Source organism: Phoenix dactylifera, chromosome 1 (assembly GCF_051530095.1).
Source record: "Phoenix dactylifera cultivar Ajwa chromosome 1, Ajwa_hap1_PhDact_Kaust_v1.1, whole genome shotgun sequence".
NCBI lineage: Eukaryota > Viridiplantae > Streptophyta > Magnoliopsida > Arecales > Arecaceae > Phoenix > Phoenix dactylifera.
In genome coordinates this window covers 1,931,429-1,951,135 of record NC_143190.1, presented here as the reverse complement: position 1 = coordinate 1,951,135, position 19,707 = coordinate 1,931,429, and the positions used below count along the sequence as shown (strand labels likewise).

Sequence of the window (19,707 nt, the reverse complement as noted above, 5' to 3'; positions counted from 1 at the left end):
GGCTATGCTCTGCCAATGACCCAAAGGCTGGGCTAGGCATTACACAAAGTGAAAGCTTGAAGGTAGAAACTCCCAAATAATATAAATCATCTAATAAGAAGCATGTGCTAAAGTGGAGTCTCAGATGTCTCGAGCAATCAAAGGTTTTCCAACAATAATTAGGTCAATAACCTTTGTAGCTTGGATGGAGGCTCTTTCAACAACAAACCTTGGGGGAATTATCATTATTCTTAAATATATGGCTATTTCTCTCAAGCCAGATATTATATGCAATATATGCAGCCCTACTATATAAGAGTCTTTCATTGGATCTATTCCTATTGGGCTTACAAAATTCAATGAATACTTTAGCAGGAGAAGGATCCATAATACGTATAAGAGGAATATCTAACAATTGCCATATCTATCTTGCTTTTGAGCACTAGAAAAGAACATGCTATCGTCTCCTCTTCTGTAAAACAACAGTTACAATAAGAAATAATATTCAACCCCCTTCTGATTAGAACTCCTCTACAAGGGATTCGTCCTACACTAATTTCCATAAGAATAACGCCACTCTCAGGTGTACAACACACTTCCAGGCCCCAAGAACTATCTCTCCCATTGCTTGGAGAACCCTTAAGGAGCTTGTGGAGATCTCTAGCCCGAACTTTAGAGCTACAATCCAATCCCCACATCATTTTATTGGCACATTATGATAAGGAATGGCAATAGACAATCTTATTTGCCAAGTGATCCCCAAATAATTGGTTTATAAGAGAGGAGTTCCGGCATTTCTCACTTGGAATGAGGAGATCCTTTACCTTCATGTTCTCCAAGGCTTCTTGATTCATATGAGTGGGCCATGCTACCAAAAAGAAATTAATTATCCATGCATCATGTTGCACACCAACTATTCGACCATCACTAATTATCCATCGGATTTTAGACCACAGCATTGGAGCAAAATAGCAGATCTCTTTCCTAAAACTAGAGCAATTGCAGCCTGGTAGATTTTAGGGGAACAAAGCTTGCATTCCATATTTGGCTCTCATCAGTGAGCCCCAAATATTATCTGGTTCAAGAATATATTTTATTGTATGTTTAGTCCACATTGCTTCCTTTCTTACAGTGAAAGATTGGATTCCCAATCCTCCATCCTATAGCGGTCGCATTACCTTATCCCATGCCACAAGGTGCACCCTTCTTTGCTCTCCCTAGTCACCCTAAATGACATTTTTAAAAATTTGCTCCATTTTCTGCAGAGAAGTCCTAGGAATAATAGTATTTGTTATGTTGGAATAGAAGAAAACACTAACTTGAGCAAAGTTATTCTGCCCATCATAGAGAAACATTAAACTTCCAACTATCCAATCTTTCCTGATGCTCTATTCCATTTCCCTGCATATAAGCCTCTAGAATCTTTTACTTGTAATTGGAAAACCTAAGTATTTCCATACTCCTTCCTGTTCATCCGCCCACAAAGATTTTTTGATGGCATCTTTCAATACAAGCTTGATCTTCGGGCGAAATCGAATCGCTGATTTCTACTGATTCATATTCTGGCTTGAAGCAACACGATAATCCTCCATAATCTTCCATAGGACTACTGCATTTGTTATTAATGCCTTAGCAAGTAATAAAGAGTCATCAGCAAAGAAAAGATGGGAGATCGCCTGAGCACCTGAGGATGGTTGGAAAGCTTCAATAGTATGGTTCCTTGTGGTTGCCCTTAATGATCTAGATAGAACATTTGCACGAATTATAAAAAGGTAAAGAGGCATAGGACAATCTTGACAAAGGTTGACCAATGATTGGAATGAGAATAACAAAGAAAGACATTTGAATACAACCAAAATCCATTCGATCCAAGTTTCATAGAAGCAACTTTGTTCTAGTGCGTACTTCAAGAAATCCTTGCTCATTCGGTCGTAAGCTCGTTTCATGTCTAATTTAACTGCCATTAAACTCCAACAGCACGGAGTCTTGTTGAGATCATACATAAACTCCTGTGCCACAAATGCTCCCTATTCAAGACTTATCAATCTCGGCAATAGAGGCTTCATTCGGTTGACCATAATCTTTGCAACTATTTTGTAGACTATAGTACTGTTTGGCCGAAAATGACTAGGCTCAAGGGCTTCCTACTTCTTTGGAATTAGAGCAATGTATGTCTCTTTTTACTCATCTAGCATCATTGCTATGCTGAAGAACGAGTTCACAATTTTCACCGTGTAGTGATGAATGATCACCTAGTTTCTCCTGAAAAACAAAGAAGGAACCATTCAGACCAAGAGCGTTGTTCTCCATCATAGAGTGGATTGACTTTTTGATCTCCTTTTCAGTAATCTAGCCACTAAAAGATTATTATGCACTCCGGACACAATTGTCTGACGTTGGGAAGGAAATATAAGCGACACTAGTCGAGTCTGTTGTCCATCCGGACTAGAAACGAGGACAATTCTTGTTTAATTGAATCAAGATCCTTAATCAGCTCACCGTTACTCCCCTTCAAGAGACGAATGCTGTTCCTTTATCTTCCAATAATGGTAGACCGGCAAAAAAACTTTTGTTTCTATCCCCCTCATTGATCCACACAATTCTTGTTTTTTATCTCCAAAACATCTCTTATCGCTGAAAAAGAGAGTGATGGCTAGCTAGCTTAGAACCGAATGTAGCCAGCTCTTCCTGAGACAACCCCCTATTATGATCCTCCATCTGTAATTCAACAATTGATGCTTCAATTTCCTCCAGCCTCCTGAAAATATTTCCATGCATTCTCTATTCCATCTAGATCACAAGAAAGTTTCAAATGCCAATAGAACTAGCATGATATCATCATTTTCATTTACAGGAAACAATCCACCAATCAACTGGTGACTAATACAAAATAAATATTACCACAGGTTACCTACACTTATGTACAAGGGTACATGTACACGACACTGATTCAACTATTTAGAATCCAAGTAGCTTATATTACAAATGGTGGCATCTAACGTTATAACTATAGCCAACATAATATTCCTAGGGAATCTTCAACTGTAATTACCCACGGCCTTCTGATTTGTCCGCAGATCAGTTTCAAGAATCCACACTGCCATCACTCTTATTACATTCATTGGCGCCTCCACCCTCATCACCAAGATTACCACTACCTGAATTGCTGACCTGCCTTGCAGGAGCAGGATCACTTGGTAAAGAAACATCCATCCGATCGATGCCGCCTCCTTCGAGCACTTCTGGATCCACAATCCAATCTCCAGCATTATTAATCCTTCCTTCCAAGCATACCGGATCATCTTCACCTCTTGGAAGGGCTTTACTTACCAAAGCCAGTGGTTGCCTAGGCAGATCCAGGAGCGAAGTATAAGAAGAAATATAAATATTTTGTTTATCCTAGACACCATAAAATCAGAACGGGAATATTGGGCTATGAGAAATTACCTCTCTTGAAAACGCAAGTTATAGTGGACAAATGCAAGATCATTCAACCTCTCATGCTCCAATCTGTTCTTGCTCGAATGCACACTTTCATTCATGGTCGCAGTCCTCTCAGATCTAGTTATGCTGCATGTTTGGCTTAGAATCCTAACAGCGAAGCGCTGGAGATCTGGATAGTCTGATGCATAAAGAGACCACCATGTGGCTGAATACAGTTCATTACATGAAGAAGCAGAACTTGGATCAGTCAAGGAAATGTTAAGCAAGCAACAGGGATCTTACTGCAGCTAACAATTAAGTGAAAATAAACTTAAAATCACCTGGAGACAATGATTCTCTTCCTCTTAATGCCACAGGTCGACTGAAATCTCCCACAGCATCCTCATAGAAAGCTTTATGTTTAGTAATGTTATCCTGTGCTGTCAAATCAGGCTCTAAAGTCTCAATGCAATCAAGCAAACCTTTCTGAATCACATTATTGAGGGAAAAGTTGGGGTTAAAATATATGGAGGGATTAAGATAATAAGCAGCAGCATGCAAAGGGCTATGGAGCTCATCCCGTACATGACCAATGACCTCCAAATATGGCAAGTAATCAGATTCCTTGTTATCAAAAGCTGACATAATTTCTTTCTTTGCCTTTTCCATCAAATCATATAGATATCCCATGGAAGGTCTTTCTCTGCTATCCAGTAGGTTAAGAACTGTCACAAGTGGTTTGGAGACTTTCATGATTTTTGTACATGATTCCCAAAATTGTGGATCTAACACAATTCTCATCACATCCATTCCCACTCTTTGTTTAGACAAAGACGACTGCTCCCAAATGGTACTGGTAAATATCTGCTGAAGAGAGTCTCTGAAAGATACAATGTTATGTATAGTCAGAAAATTCATTACAAACTCTGTCATGGCATGCTGAATAATATCCCTTCCTTCAGTTTTCTCCCTCAATAAATCGAGAACCCAAACATTGTTATATGTTAACTGACATATTTTCTTTGCCTTTGCCAATAATCCTTTCACTTCATCCATTTCACCAAGGCACTTGAGCATTAGCTCAATGCAATGATTTGCACACATACTCCAAAAAAAGGTCTTGCATTTCTTCATTAGTGCCCTTCCTGCAGCTTTGTAGCAAGGTGCACTATCTGTTATAAAATTCACGATGTTTCTAGGACCAACATCTTGAACAATACCATCAAATAAACTAAGCAGACCTTCTGAGGTATTTTCAATGTCAGAAGCATCTACTGACTTGAGAAACATGGTTCCCTTTGGACAATAGATGAAGAAATTAATAATAGCCCGACCAGTTTTATCCATCCACCTATCAACCATGACAGTACAACCTGTCACTTCCCAAGACTTTCGAAGCTCTTTACTGATTTCGCCTACTTCATGGACACATCTATTTAATAACTTACCTCGCAAAGAATGATAAGACGGCATCTTGTATCCAGGTCCTGCTGTAGCAATTGCATCAGCCATTCTTTGAAAATAAATTGAATTTGCTGCATTGAATAGTATACCGGTATCATACATAAATTTTGCAACTGCAATATCAGCTTGGTCTATACTTTCTTGTGAAGCAAAAGTATGTTGTAGTGTGGCCAGAGGTATTGGTGAAGCCTGTGGAACATGCAACTTTTTGATTCTTTTTCTTTTATTGGGGCTCCCTTCATCCACCTCCTTTCCTCTTCTTTCACCAGAACCCTCTCGTGTGGAAATTGCATTGAGGATCTCAGAATCATATCCATCTTTGCTCTGTTGAATGGAGCTTGTAACAGCCTCTGAGTCTTTCTGCTTTTTAAGTCTTTCCAAAACCTTGAACCCCAGATGTTGTTGCATTTGTGTTCTGATATCATCAGGTACTTTCTCACACGGAACTATATTGCCTCTTTCTCCCGCTAAATGTTGTTTAAGACGAGAAATCCCACCTCCTAATATTACCTTAAGGCAATATTTGCACTGTATCTTTTGTCTGTCCCCGTTTACCATCATTCCATGAGCCCATCCAAGGTCTGTGGCTCTAGGAGGTGCCAAACCCTTCAAAGATTTAGAAAAAATAACAGAGAACTAAGAGCAAAGCATTTCTATATAGAAGAGTGAAAACCAATGTTTTTACAATAGCATAGACAAAGAAAAAAGATAGCAATATATTGGTGAAGCAACATAGATTACATACTTGTTCATCCTTGCACGAGATAGTAGAGAAGGCATCAAAGAACTCCCTCGTGCCAACAATGAACTGTTGATCTGCTGACTTGGGAGCTACATCAAGCAAGTAAAATGGCAGTCATAGAGAAAAAAAATCAGTTACTAAAATCAAGAATTTAGCCAACTAAATCTGAGGCATAAAATAGAAACCCCTAGACAATGCTCCAACATTTTAATTTAATTATATCCAGCAGCATTTCTATGAACCATTAAATAAACAGATCTATAATTAAGTCTTCACCCTTCAGCTCCTGATAAACAATTCCCACAATCATAAGAGCTACCCGAATAACAAGCATAGATAAATTATAAACCACTTAACAAAGGTTTACTTATTTTATATTGATAGGAAGCGCTTATTGCAAATACAAAATAAAAGACCAAGCTCATTCCTATTGGTAAGCTTATATGTGGACTTTTAGGAGAAATAACATGTGCTTGCCATTCTTTCCAAGACTGACACACAACTAGGTAAATAATACCCGATATACTGGTCAAGTTACAAGGGAACCAAAATATAAATGCAACCATATTCCTCTAAAAGTGATAAATAGGAAAAGAAATATAGACAAAAAGTTGCATCATATCTACAATTCCATATTGGGGAAGCTTTACAGGTTCTACTCTATTGTTAGCACCGATCATACATTGAATCCAAAAGGAAAAAAAATACCAGAATATCCTTCTCATTTCCTTGCACCCATATCTTTGTTGGTCTTTACCCACCCCATTTTTGGAATTACGATGACTGGACAAGCTGATCGAATGCAAAAAAATTGCAATCAAAAGCAGCATTATACACAAAACCAAAATGAACCTCATAATCTTTATCCTATACTCCTACCTATTAGTGAGTCCAAAAATTTACAAAACTTGGCCACTTTGTGACAAAGTAAGGCCCAAGACTTCTGAAAGTTAACGTGCCAAGAGATCTCTTCTATCTATTTTTATCCAAACTTTCCTTAGTCTCCCCCTGTCCTTCTTGGCCTTCAACTTTATGAACCTTCAACTTTATTCAGGAACCTTCATAAAGTTTCTCTTTGGACTGCTGCACATGACTAAACAATTTCAAATTCTCTCTCACTTTGTCCTCTATTGGTACTTGGAAGTAATCGCAAGCATTGCAATGCCGAAAGAAGTTAATGATGCATGCCAATTTGCCTAAACCAAATGGAAAAGGATTTGAGATGGCTAAAAGCTTAAATCAGCGGGAAGGGATTTAAAGGAAAAAAACAAGAACTCACTAAAAGAGTAAAGGAAATGATTTATATATGCACACACATACCAACATAAATACATACATACATACATACATACATACATACATACATACGTGTGTGTGTGTGTGTGTGTGTGTGTGTATAGAATAAAATTGAACCTGTAAATAGAATAATGAATAGGCCTCCAGCTACCAACAAAGTACCTTGAGAGGAGATAAGTTGGTGCAAGGAATCTTAAAGAAAAAATGTTCTAAAATGCTGATTTATATGCTCATGTAGAGAATGAAAGGGTTCAAGTGGGTTCCTAAAAGAAAAGGGGAAGGGAAATAACTCTTACTTTAGCAGGGCATTATAAGATTGTTACATATTTTAGATCAGGTCTAAAGCTGAATAACTAACCAAACTGCATAAAACTCATTCATAGAAACCAACAATCCAATTAAATTATAAAATAGTCATGCATTGCATAAGCATTGTGGATTTAGGTATCGGACATGCTAGTCCATGCCACCTGGAAAATAATATGCCAGTGGTAAACCAGCATGCGGCACAAATGCATGCCAACACTTAGTTCACTGCAATTAATCATGTGTGCTAATGCATTCCAAGCACTAGCACCACATGGTACATTATGACACTTAACATGCTAATTATAAGCTAGAACACACAAACAGATAGTACTTAATACATTGTAAGCATAATTACACATGATTCAATCTTTAATATGCTTAATACTTCCAATATACCCCGTAGTTTCTAGAAAAGGGAGGAGGTGCAGTTCAAGTATGGATGCAGGAAACTGGATATTCAGAAAACATTTGATGCGCGTGCTTATGAAGCAAACAATGTTTCGAGACTGTCAAGGTCCAATAGGTGTCGACCAGTCCAACCCACCACCCATCACCTATGTCAGGTTGGGTCAAACCTAAATCCATTTTCATAAAAACCCACCTGTCGGTCACCAAGCAGTTCGATCATCTGAACCACCTAGACAGAGGATGAAGGGTCCGTGGGCTCTAGTTCCATATTAGGAAAAGGGGGAAACCACACTATGTTTTTCCACCCAACCTGATCCCATGGTTTTTTTAAAAGCTCTCCATCACCCAATTCTCTTCAACCTTAAGTCTTGTCGATGGATATCGAAAAGAGGAAGCTGAGAAGGAGAACTGACGGACGCCACTGGCAAGAGATTGTGAAAAATAGTTGCTGGAAAGTCAGTCTCCTCCACCTCCATCTTTTTTTTGCTCCCACTCAGTTGGAGGTGCTAAAGAGATATCCAGCCATCAGCTGCTGACCATTGAAACCAAAGATTGGTGATGATTGAAGAATTCTTTTCCTTGATCCGCAGCTTATAATTTTATCTTACATCATAGTTGTTTTTCGCTTGTGAATATGCTATTAAATATCGAAAGATTGCTATTTGGCTAAGTTTTGATTGTTGCATAGGTTGAGATACTTTGGCAAAATTCTGAAGAAGATTGGCACTTCCAAGCTCTATTCCAAACTCTGACTTCCCTTAAAATGTGAGTGAATTTTATACAGATATGTTACCCTATGTTAATCAGATTTGTGGATTTAGTCGGTGATTGAATTCATGACCTTGCTATCTGACATTATTGATCATTTTGATAATTTTATAAATGATTTACTAATTTCTAGAGCTTTTATTGATGATTTATGTTCATATTGTTCAGCTAACCATTAATTGTGAATTAAGAGTTAAAATGACTGCCATAGTTTTGCATTTTAGTATATATCTCCAAGCATTAAGAATTCAAATCTGTTGTAATATAGAAATATATGACAGGCTATGCATCCCACTTGCATAACCTTGCATTTCTTAATGCATTTTTAAATGTTTCACTATTTGAAACTAGACTCCAGAAAGTACTAAATAACCCAATCATCCAATAGCGTCTAGAGGAGATCTACCACTGTACAATACTCAATCACAAGGTGCCCTGATCTATGTTGCTTCAATTTTAGTGGAATATCGATGTTAGAAACTTCTGTAGCATTTAGAATCTTCCAATCTAAAAATTTACAATTTGGAAACACGATAGATGTATACATGAATGCATGCATAAACTTTACCCTAAACCCTACACCCTAAATGTATGTGCAAAATTTCTTGTCATGATTAAATAACAAAATACAGTAGATCACAAGAGAACAATTACATACAATATATGAAACAGTAATCAATAATTGAGCAAAAGTATGGGTTAGTTTAGAGAGTGGCCCTTGGCACAATGACAAGGTTGCTTCATTGTGACCTTGGTGTATGGTATGCCGTACCGTACCGGACGTACTGTACCGTACTGGTTCAGTATCGGTACCAGTGGCATACCGACACTCGGTACACCAAAAAAATTGCGTACCATACCGTACCGATACTATGCTAGTGTGGCACCGGTACAGAGTCCGATATCGAGAGGATGAACTATGCCTTGGTGTCATAGGTTCGAAAAATGGACCTGGGCATCAAAGGTTCGAAACATGAAAACAACCTCTCAGCACACGGGAGCCCCGTACACTAGGACACCCCTACAAGTGGTGCATGCCTAACCAAGGTTCGCCGTACCGGTACCGAACCCCGTACCGGTGCCGTACTAGTATAGGCGTACCAAGTGTTGGTACGGCACGGTACGCGGTACGCCAGGCGTACCGACATTGGCGTACCAATACCGATACCCATCGGTATAGGTATGGTATACCCGGTACAGCATACCATGTGCCTAACAGATACAAGTAACGATTGTATTTCTTAAGTACCATATACATACACATTAAAAATATTAAAAAAAATTTAGTGATCCATTAGGAGATAAAGGTGGTGAAAGGAAAAGAGAAGGTAAAAGATTGTTTGAGATCTAGCTGACATTTCAAGGATTTTCTGCACATAAATTGGGAAACCACATTTAAAATAGCAGACCCAAACCTCTACACAAGAGAAGAAAAAAAATGATTTAGAGTTTTATTCATGTCAAACAGAATGAACTAGGTTACAAAGTATATAAAAATTTGTAGACCCAATCCTCTGTGTCCACTCTAACCTCATCTACAAAACCACCAGGGCTTCGGGGACCTCGTTGGTGGCTGCACTATCATGGTTTGGCATCATCGTCAAGCATTGGGGATGCAGACTAGGGTTTAGACATCGAAGAGGAGGATCGAAGCCGCGATCGAGGGATTTTAGCTATCGAATAGAGGTGAACCAAATTTATATCACGAACCATATTGCTAGCTGGCTGGTTTAGTGTAATAACCCCAAAATTTTTTTTTATATATAAAAAAGGATAGAATAGTCCTTCAAAATTGATATAAGGGGTAAAATTGGAAGGAATCAAAAGATAATGGCATAGTTGTAGATACGTTGAAGTGGTAAGGGTAAAATTGGAAAGAAATCAAAAGTTAATGGCATAACAGTAGATATGTTGAAGTGTTAGGGGCAAAATGGAAATTTAATAATATTAAAGAAAGGGTGAATAGTATCTTGATGTGATTTAATTGGAGGGTTTGAGCTGGCTCACGGAATGAAGCAGAGAAAGAAAGAGGGAGGGGGTTCTCAGACGGCAACAGAGAGGAAGAAAAAGAAGGAGAGGAAAGGAAAGGAAGAAAGGAAGAGGAAGAAGAAGAAGAAAAAGAAAAGGAAGGAGATCCCGGTTGCGCTGCCAGCTGAAGGAAAAAGTGTAGATCTCCTTCCCCTCTACGCAAGGATCTCGATTTTCAAAAAGAAAAAGGTAAATATCCATCCCTATCTAGTCTTTTGATGATATTAGGCTATACAAAGGGTGGATGTAGTCTAGAGGGGTCGGATAAAGGTTGTAGAGGTGGTTAAAAGAGGAAGAATCGGATTTCGACAAATTTTTCCGGCACTACGGAAAAACTGTGTCGAAGTCCCAACTTCGGCGAATTATTTTGGGGGTCAATCGGCCTCCGATGGTGATGCATGTTATCTCTTTGGAATCCTCTATGAGTGTAGAATGTTAGGTAAAAATTTCATCAAATTTGGAGTCCTGAAAGTGGATCAAAACCGGGATGAAGTAACCCACTGTCAGTCCGGATTACTGTTCATCCGGGTGGAAAATAAGGGATTTCATACTATAATAGAGTATTAAGCCTAGATCAAGCTAAAAGGGATCTTGTACTCATGCAAAGGAGTCCCTAATACACATAAATGGTGAGTTAATTAATTAAAAAGAAAAAGAAGAAAGAAAAGAAAAGATTTAGGGAACGGGGGAGTTGAATCAATTAAAGTTTCCTATGTTATAATTGGCACGTAGATTATGACTCTTGATACAGGACTAAATGTATTATAAATGCATGTCACAGTTGGGCAAGAAGCTAGGAAACAAGAAGAAGAAGTTTTCCACTGCCTACTGTAGATTTTTGGAGGTGTATCGAGGCCGTGCCGGATTGACAGGTGAGTGGGAGTCATGTACTTTGCACCATGAGCATCCTTAATTCATTTTCATGAATGTCGCCAAGTGTGAATTGATTCCACTTGAGCATATTGATTGATATTGTAGTAGATTTCTCTATAATCTTGATTCTCCATGCTTGATTATTCTGTACATGCATTTGAGGAAACATTGAGAGTAATTACGAGGGGTTGATGAGTAATCAAATTGATTCCGAATTGTGAAATGATTTCTTTTGTAAATTGATTTCATTTCCTCTATTTCAAAGATTTGTAGAGCCTTTTTTAGTGGTATATTGAGTTGTATTGCACTTCCTTGACCCTCACTCCCAACCCTGATGTTAGTTTATGATTGGATCGGAGTCGAGTGAGTGGTAGTCTTGATCATACTCCTTTTTTAGTAGAGTATTGGGAGGGTGCATTATGGCATTTATGCATGGCTTGGCAGTATCTGCAGGACACCTACAGTCGATGGGGGTTGAACATCGGCCTTTGTGCACATAGTAGCCTTCTGGGTGGGCGGAGCCCAGTCCCTTCCTAGGGGGGACACGGCCCTAGGCGTGAGATCGGCCGGTCCTACGACTTATATTCTGCTTGCCGCCGGGCATAGTAAGACCCCGCGAGGTGCAGTATGGCTTTCCGCGGATGTAGAATTCCCGCGAGGTGCCGTTTAGTATATAGATGTGAGATGGATTTCTGTTCTGGATACTGGCCAGCATTTACATGATCAGTGTGGTATCTTATCCTGCATATGCATGTGACAGTGGGGAGTTGTTGCTGGTTCGCCTGGGGTGTAAAACCCACCTCCCGACAGCTGTCTAGCATTTATATTATCAGTATGGTATCTTATCCTGCATATGCATGTGACAGTGGGGAGTTGTTGCTGGTTCGCCTGGGGCATAAAACCCACCTCCCGACAGCTGTTTAGTGATGATTTACATATTGATGTGGTGTCATATTTGATGTATGCATATGGCAGTAGGGAGTTGTTGCTGGTTCGCCTGGGGCGTAAAACCCACCTCCCGATAGCTGTCTTGTTGATGATTCAGCCTATTGACACCTGATTTATATGATTCAGTACTATGACCTGTTGAGCATATTCATGTTATCATACATACTTATTTGATTATTCTATATATGCTCCAGATGAGTTGATTAGGATTGTGATGATTTACTCTTTATTTCTTATGTTGAGTTATGTGTACCCTGTTCTTGACGACTGCTCATATGCTCTTGAGATTTCACCTCGAGCCATGATTATATCTTGTCTCATGTGCATAGTACTCTCTACTCCACTCACTGAGTATTTATATACTCACTCCCCAGTTTGGTGTTTTTGATTGCAGGGCAGGTATTGTATAGAGAAGAGCAGGGTTAGAGATTGTCTGCTAGCTGTGCCGCTCCATAGTATAGTATAGTATAATGTAGATAGAGGTTTATACCTTTTGGTGTATTATAAACCTTCTATTGTATATAGTGCATAGTTACAGTCATAGATCCTGTTGTGGATATGGGTTTGACCATGGATGGAATGGGAGCCAGATTTTTATACAGTTGAGTTATATGCCTGTGATGATGTATTGATATATATTGTCCAGGTTCGTTATGTGACAGGTTATGTGATTGCTGCTCTGACAGGTAGTGTTGTTGTATGTATTGAGATAATCCTGACAAGTCACCATAGGAAAGGTGATCATTTTGTGCATGCATCATGCTAAAATTTTTCAGAATTTATGGATGATTGATAGGTAGTAGGGTTCTACGTGGTGGCTGGTAGCCTTATGCCTACCCGCACCCTAGGACCGTCGCGGCGGCCCGCCGGGAACGGGGCGAGGGTCGTGACATTTAGTTTGGTACACCCAAAACCAGCCGGTTCGATATGGTTTGGCCTTCATTACTGCGAAATATCCTCACCAGTCAGCAGTCCCCCCCTTTCACCTAGAATTCAACCATCCCTTGCTCTATCCAAAACAAAAAAAAATCAGCAATGTTGTTAAAAGTGGCCTCCTAAGCGCTTCATTTGGCCAGGCTGCCTAAGCCAAGTATAGCCAATGGGCCGATCAAATGGCTGCCAATAAATCAACCCATAATGTTGGGCTCCAGTGGTGCCTATAGTGACCAGCCCACCTCTTCTTCATTTGGCCATTCTTATGCATTCTTGCCCTAATTTAGCCTCTAATCAGCTTGTCTTCTTCCGCTTATTGCTAGTTGTCTGTTACCTAGATGTGTTTTATAGCTTGATGGATGCTACAGTGACAGCAATGCTATTGCTACTCTCCCTGTGGATTTTGATCTTTGGACTTTTCAGGTGTAAATATCTGTTCATGATGCCATAGAGTAAAACATGTGTATATAGAATATATGCACATGCTTATTTATGCATGTGATCACATGTATATATAATAAAAGCCTAGAGAGTTTTCCTCCCTAGGCAACCGCCTGAGCACTTAGGAGCATGCCTAGGCCATACAAGGGGTCCACTGCTTGGCCTCCCCAGACAATATGACAACCTTGAAATCTAGTATATAAATCGCGTAAAGAAAATCCACAAACATAGCTCCATGACCAAGAGCAACATATAACATATCCTCAAGAGTATAGGGAGTTAAATCCAACAACAGATGGTTTCAGGATCTCGTGTGGTATAGATTTGAGTGTTAACAAGTGAAGAGGACATGTAAGCATAAAATTTAGTTTGCTAGGGATCAGCAAATATTAAGATGGATATGTGGTAAAATTGAAGAGGGTGTAAAATTAGATGTAGAAAACCAGGTGCCATTATGAATTTAAGCTATGGAGGGTTAAAATATTTTTCCAGCCACATGCATGGGCCAAAGATAGCTATGCATAGTGTTTAAATTTTAGAATGTCATAGAATAGAAAGATAAATATATTGAAAAGATACATGGAGTCACAACTATTTTAGAATACTTAGCCTTGTACCGAACATTTAGCCATCTAGGATCCACAGATCTATTCAATAGATTTTGCATTGTATAATTTTGCATATTATGTTTGAAGGCCTAAACTTTGTCGTTTAAATAATTGAATCTTACCTAATGCAAAGAGGAATGGTTTTTTTTTTCTTTATGTGATATTATTCATGACGATTTGTGTTTCGATCATCTGTTTTGCAAGCTTGTTTTTTCAAACTAAACTTGATACCTATGGCTTCTGATGAAGGTAGGCTAACGAATCAACTTGTAGCCATTGCTTTTGTGTTTGAGAAATACTTCCATGGCATGATGGATGATTTGTCAGATCCTACTAGTGCATTGACAGAAGTTAAACACCACAAAGTATCCCAATCCAAATCAAAGAAAAAAATATCTAAAAAAACACTCTACGAACAACTCTAGATGCCCAATACAATTGCACATGGGAATTAGAAGAAAAATCCCAAGGAACCACAGCCACCAATATCATTTGAAAATAAGTATGTTGTGTGCATATGTAAATTGGTAATAGCTAATTAAACGATACAGGCATGCTTCAAAAAATAGTCGGTGCATAAAATGCCCCTACATTATTAGGGAAATAGTCACTAATTTGTCCATCTTGATTGTCATCAGAGCAAATGTTAAAACTCAGTACAAGACACATAGTTGACAAAAAATAAAAGGTGTTTCTTGGTATTAGTAATACAACAAAACTAGATGAGGATGAGCTCAACAAATAGCTGGCAGATAAGTCTTAAAAATTTCTGCAGCATGCAAATTAACACAGAAGTACTGATTCCGATTTGCATGTAAGATAATCAATCAAAGTTAGGAGCTCATGCAAATATAAATTTAATGAGAAGGAAGGAAATATTAAAGACCATACAGTGAATTTCTGCTTCCTGTAAGTTCAGAAGTTCCTGTCTAGTATTTGTCTCATCTGGATCTGATGCATCTGTTTCCATGTTACCATTGGTGGAAATTGGTACCAAAATAGCCCCCTCTTCAATCCTTCTTAGTTTCTTTTTGGATGGCCTCCTGGGCTTTAATGAGGCTAGGTGCTTCCTTATAGTCTCTCTTACTTCCTTGGGGACAGCTTCGCAACCCTTAATTTCCCCTCTTTTGCTTGCCAAGTGTTTCTTGAAGCGTGTAATGCCCCCAATCATAGTCCTGTGGCAATAGTTACACTGCACATGGTGTCTATGGCCCCCAATCATTGTACCATGTTGCCACCCTATATCTGGAGGACGCGGCATTCTGCTATGGTCGATTTCAGAATCTCAAATTTGTTATTCCAAGAGCAATGCTAGAAACCTGAAACACAGCAAGCAAAATGACAGCTGCATATGAGCAATGTGAATTTAAATTCGAGGATAGCATGCAAAGTGACAAGCAGCATATAGGTTATGCAAATTTATACACAAGCAGCCTGAAGAATTCTGCAAGGTTATAGAACTAAAATAAGCAAGAGCAACAATGAAAAGCAACTCTATTTTTGTCCAAGATTTTGTTATCCATGATCTACACCAAAGTTTTGCTCATATTATGTTTCTAGTTAAAGATTGCTTACAGACTCACACATTTGAAGCATCCATATTAAGTTGCTTTAGAAAAGCAACATGGCTCCACTTTCACAGCTTCCATTTGCGTCAGATGGTACCTCGCATATTATAACATAAAAGTTCATAGTAGAGGCTAATGAAGTCCAAATTTATGTTCTTTAATTGCAGGCAATCCCATGAAGACTTCGTCTCATCCTCCTTTCCTTTACTTTTTAAACCTCAGACAGCTAGAAGGAAGATTCCCCCAGTTACCAACGTGCAAATTATTAAGATCCAGAAATAAGCTTACGGGATAAACCATCAGAAATGTGATCAAGATTAGTGATGACAATGAAGAGAAGAATCATACTCTCTATTCTATCTTAGACCACTTCTCTGTTTCTTCCCTGATCATCTCCTGCAGATCAAACCAAATAAATATATAAAGATTGCACCAGCAACATAATCCAATTTTTGCTTTCAGCTCTAAATTGATTCATCAAAGATCCCAAACAAGCAAAAGGAATTGACAATAGGATCTTCAATCTAACAACCAGAAAGCGATCCAAAAGAAACAAAATGAAAGACACTACTGCGATTCACCAAGTATTTCAACGGACACGGGTCGACCTACTTCACCCTAGGCGTAGAAACAGAACGAAATGGATGGAAAATATCGTGTTAATAGCTCACCGGAGACAGGAATCCGAATGGACGTCAGGATCTATCTCTCGCCGCCGCCCTCCTTCCCCTTCTCCGTTGTCCTCCACTGGCCTTCCGGTAACCGGGCGATTTCGCTGCGACCGATCTGCCGAATCGGGCCGGCAGGAGGATCCGGCGACACCGATCGCGTATCATACCGCCATCGAATCGGCGGGGGAGCGTATCCTTGGGAAAGATCTCAGTGGATCTACCGGCGTGCCGGGGCGGGATTCGGTTCGATTCGATGGTATTCGGTGGTGGATTTTGGGGCCGGTGCCGAAAAAAAAGGCCGCGTCGGGGAGAGGGGAAACTACACCGGTCCCGATAAATCGATGTTATTTTAACTTTGGAGGCGTGAGATGATGTCGCCGATGTAACGGCGAGATGGTCCGGTCCAGTGTCTTATTTGGTGCTGCCGGACCTCTCTTTCTGCTGTTTCGTATCGGATTTTTTTTTTTAATGATTTGGTCAAAGTGGCAAGGCAGCCACGAGCTATTTTTTTATTAAAAAAATGTAATTTACAGTTTAGTCCTTTGTCTGACTGCAACTTCGCGTTTCTGGCCTACTTATGCTGTTATGCATGTCCTTTTTGCATAATTATGAACAAATCAGGACAATCATAAAATGCTAATTTGAAATCAAGGATGTAAATAAAATTTTAAATTTAAATAGGGACTATACATGAATGGAAGTTAATTGACAGACGGGTATGGTACAGAATGTTTGCAACTTCATTCATAAATATTTAGATCGACTCGATCCAACCTCTAAATATTTAGAAACTTGTGTTCTACTTAAAGAGAGATTTCATGCGAGGCCTCACTAAGAAATGAGCATTAAGCCTGTTTTAAGAAATGCAAAATTTGTTTCTTCAAAGTACGAATATGGTATCCCTCTTAGATGAGAAAGAAAAAGAGTGATAAGACTGATAATTTCTCATGTAGACTCTACTAAGAAACTAATTGGAACCTCATAACTCCACCTGTTTGCAAGTTTAGGTGTAAGAAAAAGCCAAATCTATTGTTTCATGGCCCGTATTGCAACTACAAGATACAAGTCGATTTCAAGTTGCTATAGCTAAGGGTTTGTTCGATTATAGCTCGTCCTAACAAAAATGACAACATGACAAGTTGGAAAATTCGGTTTACAATGAAGTTAACCTAAACTGTCCCATCTCCACTTTATATTCTCTTTGATCCATGCTCTCCCTCTATGCTCCCCATGCCTCTTCCCCTACTTCTATCTCCACTTTGTTCACCTTTCTTCCTCTTTGCCCTCCCCACCTCCACCACACCCCTATTTCTCTTCCGTTTATGACCTCTTGAGCCACCCCCTCGCTCTCGATCTACCCAAATCCCTTATCCAATCCATCTCTCTCACCTATTGATGTTGTCCCCCTCCTCTCTCTTGATTTGTGCCCCTTCTGATCCACCTTCCTCTCTCTCGCGAGACTGTCCCGCCTTCTTCCTACCGAATCTGCACTTCTCTTCCTTCTGCTCACCTCTCTTTTTTTGGAGGTACAACAACGACTCACACACAACAGGTGTGGGTGCAGCCCATAAGATCAAAAAGGATAAGAAAATACAAGGACGACGAAACCAAGGTATAGTTGTCCCAAGTGAAACCTCCGGAATGCTGAGCCGCGAAGGATGTCATCCAGTTAGCCGCACTGTTAGCCTCTCCATAAGCATGAGTGGTCCGATAGGAGGTGCACTCACCCAAAAGTTGATGAATGTCATGAATCAATCGCATCCCGCCAGCTTCACTGTTTGGATTCCAGATCCACTCAATCACCGTAGCAGAATCCTCCTCAAGGACAATGCAATCCGCGCCCAGCACTCGCCTCGTGTAGAAGACTCCCTCCCATGCAGTTCTAGCCTCGGCACCGACCACAGTTTGCTCAAAAATCCGTCGACTCCTAGCCACCACAAATCTGGCCTCTTGATCTCTGCTCCACCTCCCTCAAAATGACAGACTTTTATCTATTTTTCTTGTTGATCTTGCCTTGCCTAGCCTCTACACCATCTCCCTTTCCTTGCCGAACCTCCATCTGTCCCCTTTGTTGAACTCTTGTTTTCTGACCCCATCTAGCCTCCAACCTATCTCTATCACCCACCACTCCTTCCTTGCCTCCACTCTTCTGCCTTCCAAATAGAGAGGATTGTGATAGGTGTAAAATACATGCAACCAAGTTGCAGTGTATCTTGAGTTGCAATATAATTCAGTCATAGATCTCCAAACAACCCCAAACTACACTTGAGGCATGAAGCGAAAAGGATGGCTTAAGGCATTATTCATGCTCATTACCTTTTTTGCTATCTGTATTAACTGGAACCAGAAAGATGAACAAGAAGTATATTTAATATTCAAAAATCCACCAAGTATTGCAGACAAGGAGGGTTTTGGGTACTTCTGCTTACACTTAATCCATGCGCCAAAACTGCCTGATTTAGTTGTCCCTCACCTTCATTCACCAGCATGTCCTTCATATAAATTCAAAAAAAAATGGGGTTTGATTATTGCACCCCTGGTGCATTTGGAGGAAGAGGACCAGCCAGTTCCAGAATTATCACTAAAATCAAATTGTGAATAACATATTTATAAAAAAAGAAATTTAAGACATAAAATCCTTCCTTTCTGGCACTAGGCACAAGAATTTGTTCAACTTTCAGATCCCTGTAAGTGACCTGAAGAAAATTTGGAAGAGACCTATAATAAATACTTTTGGCATTTTCAAAAGAAAAGAAAATAAAAGGAACAGATGATGTGTGATAATAACTTAAGATCTGGAAAGCTGTGTTTCCATACATCGGAATCTCATATGCCTGATGGAAGATGTGCAATCATATAAATGATGAACAGTACCTGTAGGAGAAACATTTGGATATGAATATATCTATTATGACTAGTGCACGCACATGTTGATCTAGGAGAATAACCAGACTCAATGTGGACTATCTTGGCCTCTATATGAAGGATTGAACAGGATCCAGAAATAAGACCCGCCACATCAGGAAAATTAAATTGCACGTCAAATTTTCGAAGACCATAACTTACACGTACGACATCTGATAGAGATGCTCTTTCTTTTTAAATCAAGCTTTTAAGCTTTAGGGCATCACGCTACCTCCTAAAGATATAGTGTAACGAGCGATCAAGACCAAATTTTATTACTAGACCCGAAACGAGCTGGTCAAAGCAAAAAAAAATTATTCGAGAAAAACTTTTACCGAGCATAT

General features: G+C 39.5%; 1 protein-coding gene across 7 annotated transcripts; it reads right to left on the bottom strand.

Moving 5' to 3' along the window:
• Positions 1 to 2,785: 2,785 nt before the first annotated feature.
• On the bottom strand, positions 2,786 to 16,938 carry LOC103705733 (uncharacterized). Of its 7 annotated transcripts, none has more exons than XM_088716599.1 (8): positions 16,460 to 16,782; positions 16,137 to 16,184; positions 15,804 to 16,014; positions 15,112 to 15,539; positions 5,612 to 5,697; positions 3,744 to 5,472; positions 3,427 to 3,628; positions 2,786 to 3,325 (listed from the first exon to the last, which is right to left on the bottom strand). In XM_088716599.1, exons 4-8 carry the CDS (start codon positions 15,479 to 15,481, stop codon positions 3,064 to 3,066), a joined length of 2,649 nt encoding a protein of 882 aa, XP_088572725.1. In that variant the 5' UTR covers positions 15,482 to 15,539; positions 15,804 to 16,014; positions 16,137 to 16,184; positions 16,460 to 16,782; the 3' UTR covers positions 2,786 to 3,063. The 7 variants fall into 7 exon arrangements, with proteins under 7 accessions (XP_088572725.1, XP_088572735.1, XP_088572713.1 ...); XM_088716609.1 differs by having other exon boundaries at positions 15,796 to 16,014; positions 16,460 to 16,769; XM_088716587.1 differs by having other exon boundaries at positions 15,804 to 16,184; positions 16,460 to 16,938.
• Between the last annotated feature and the right edge of the window lie 2,769 nt (positions 16,939 to 19,707).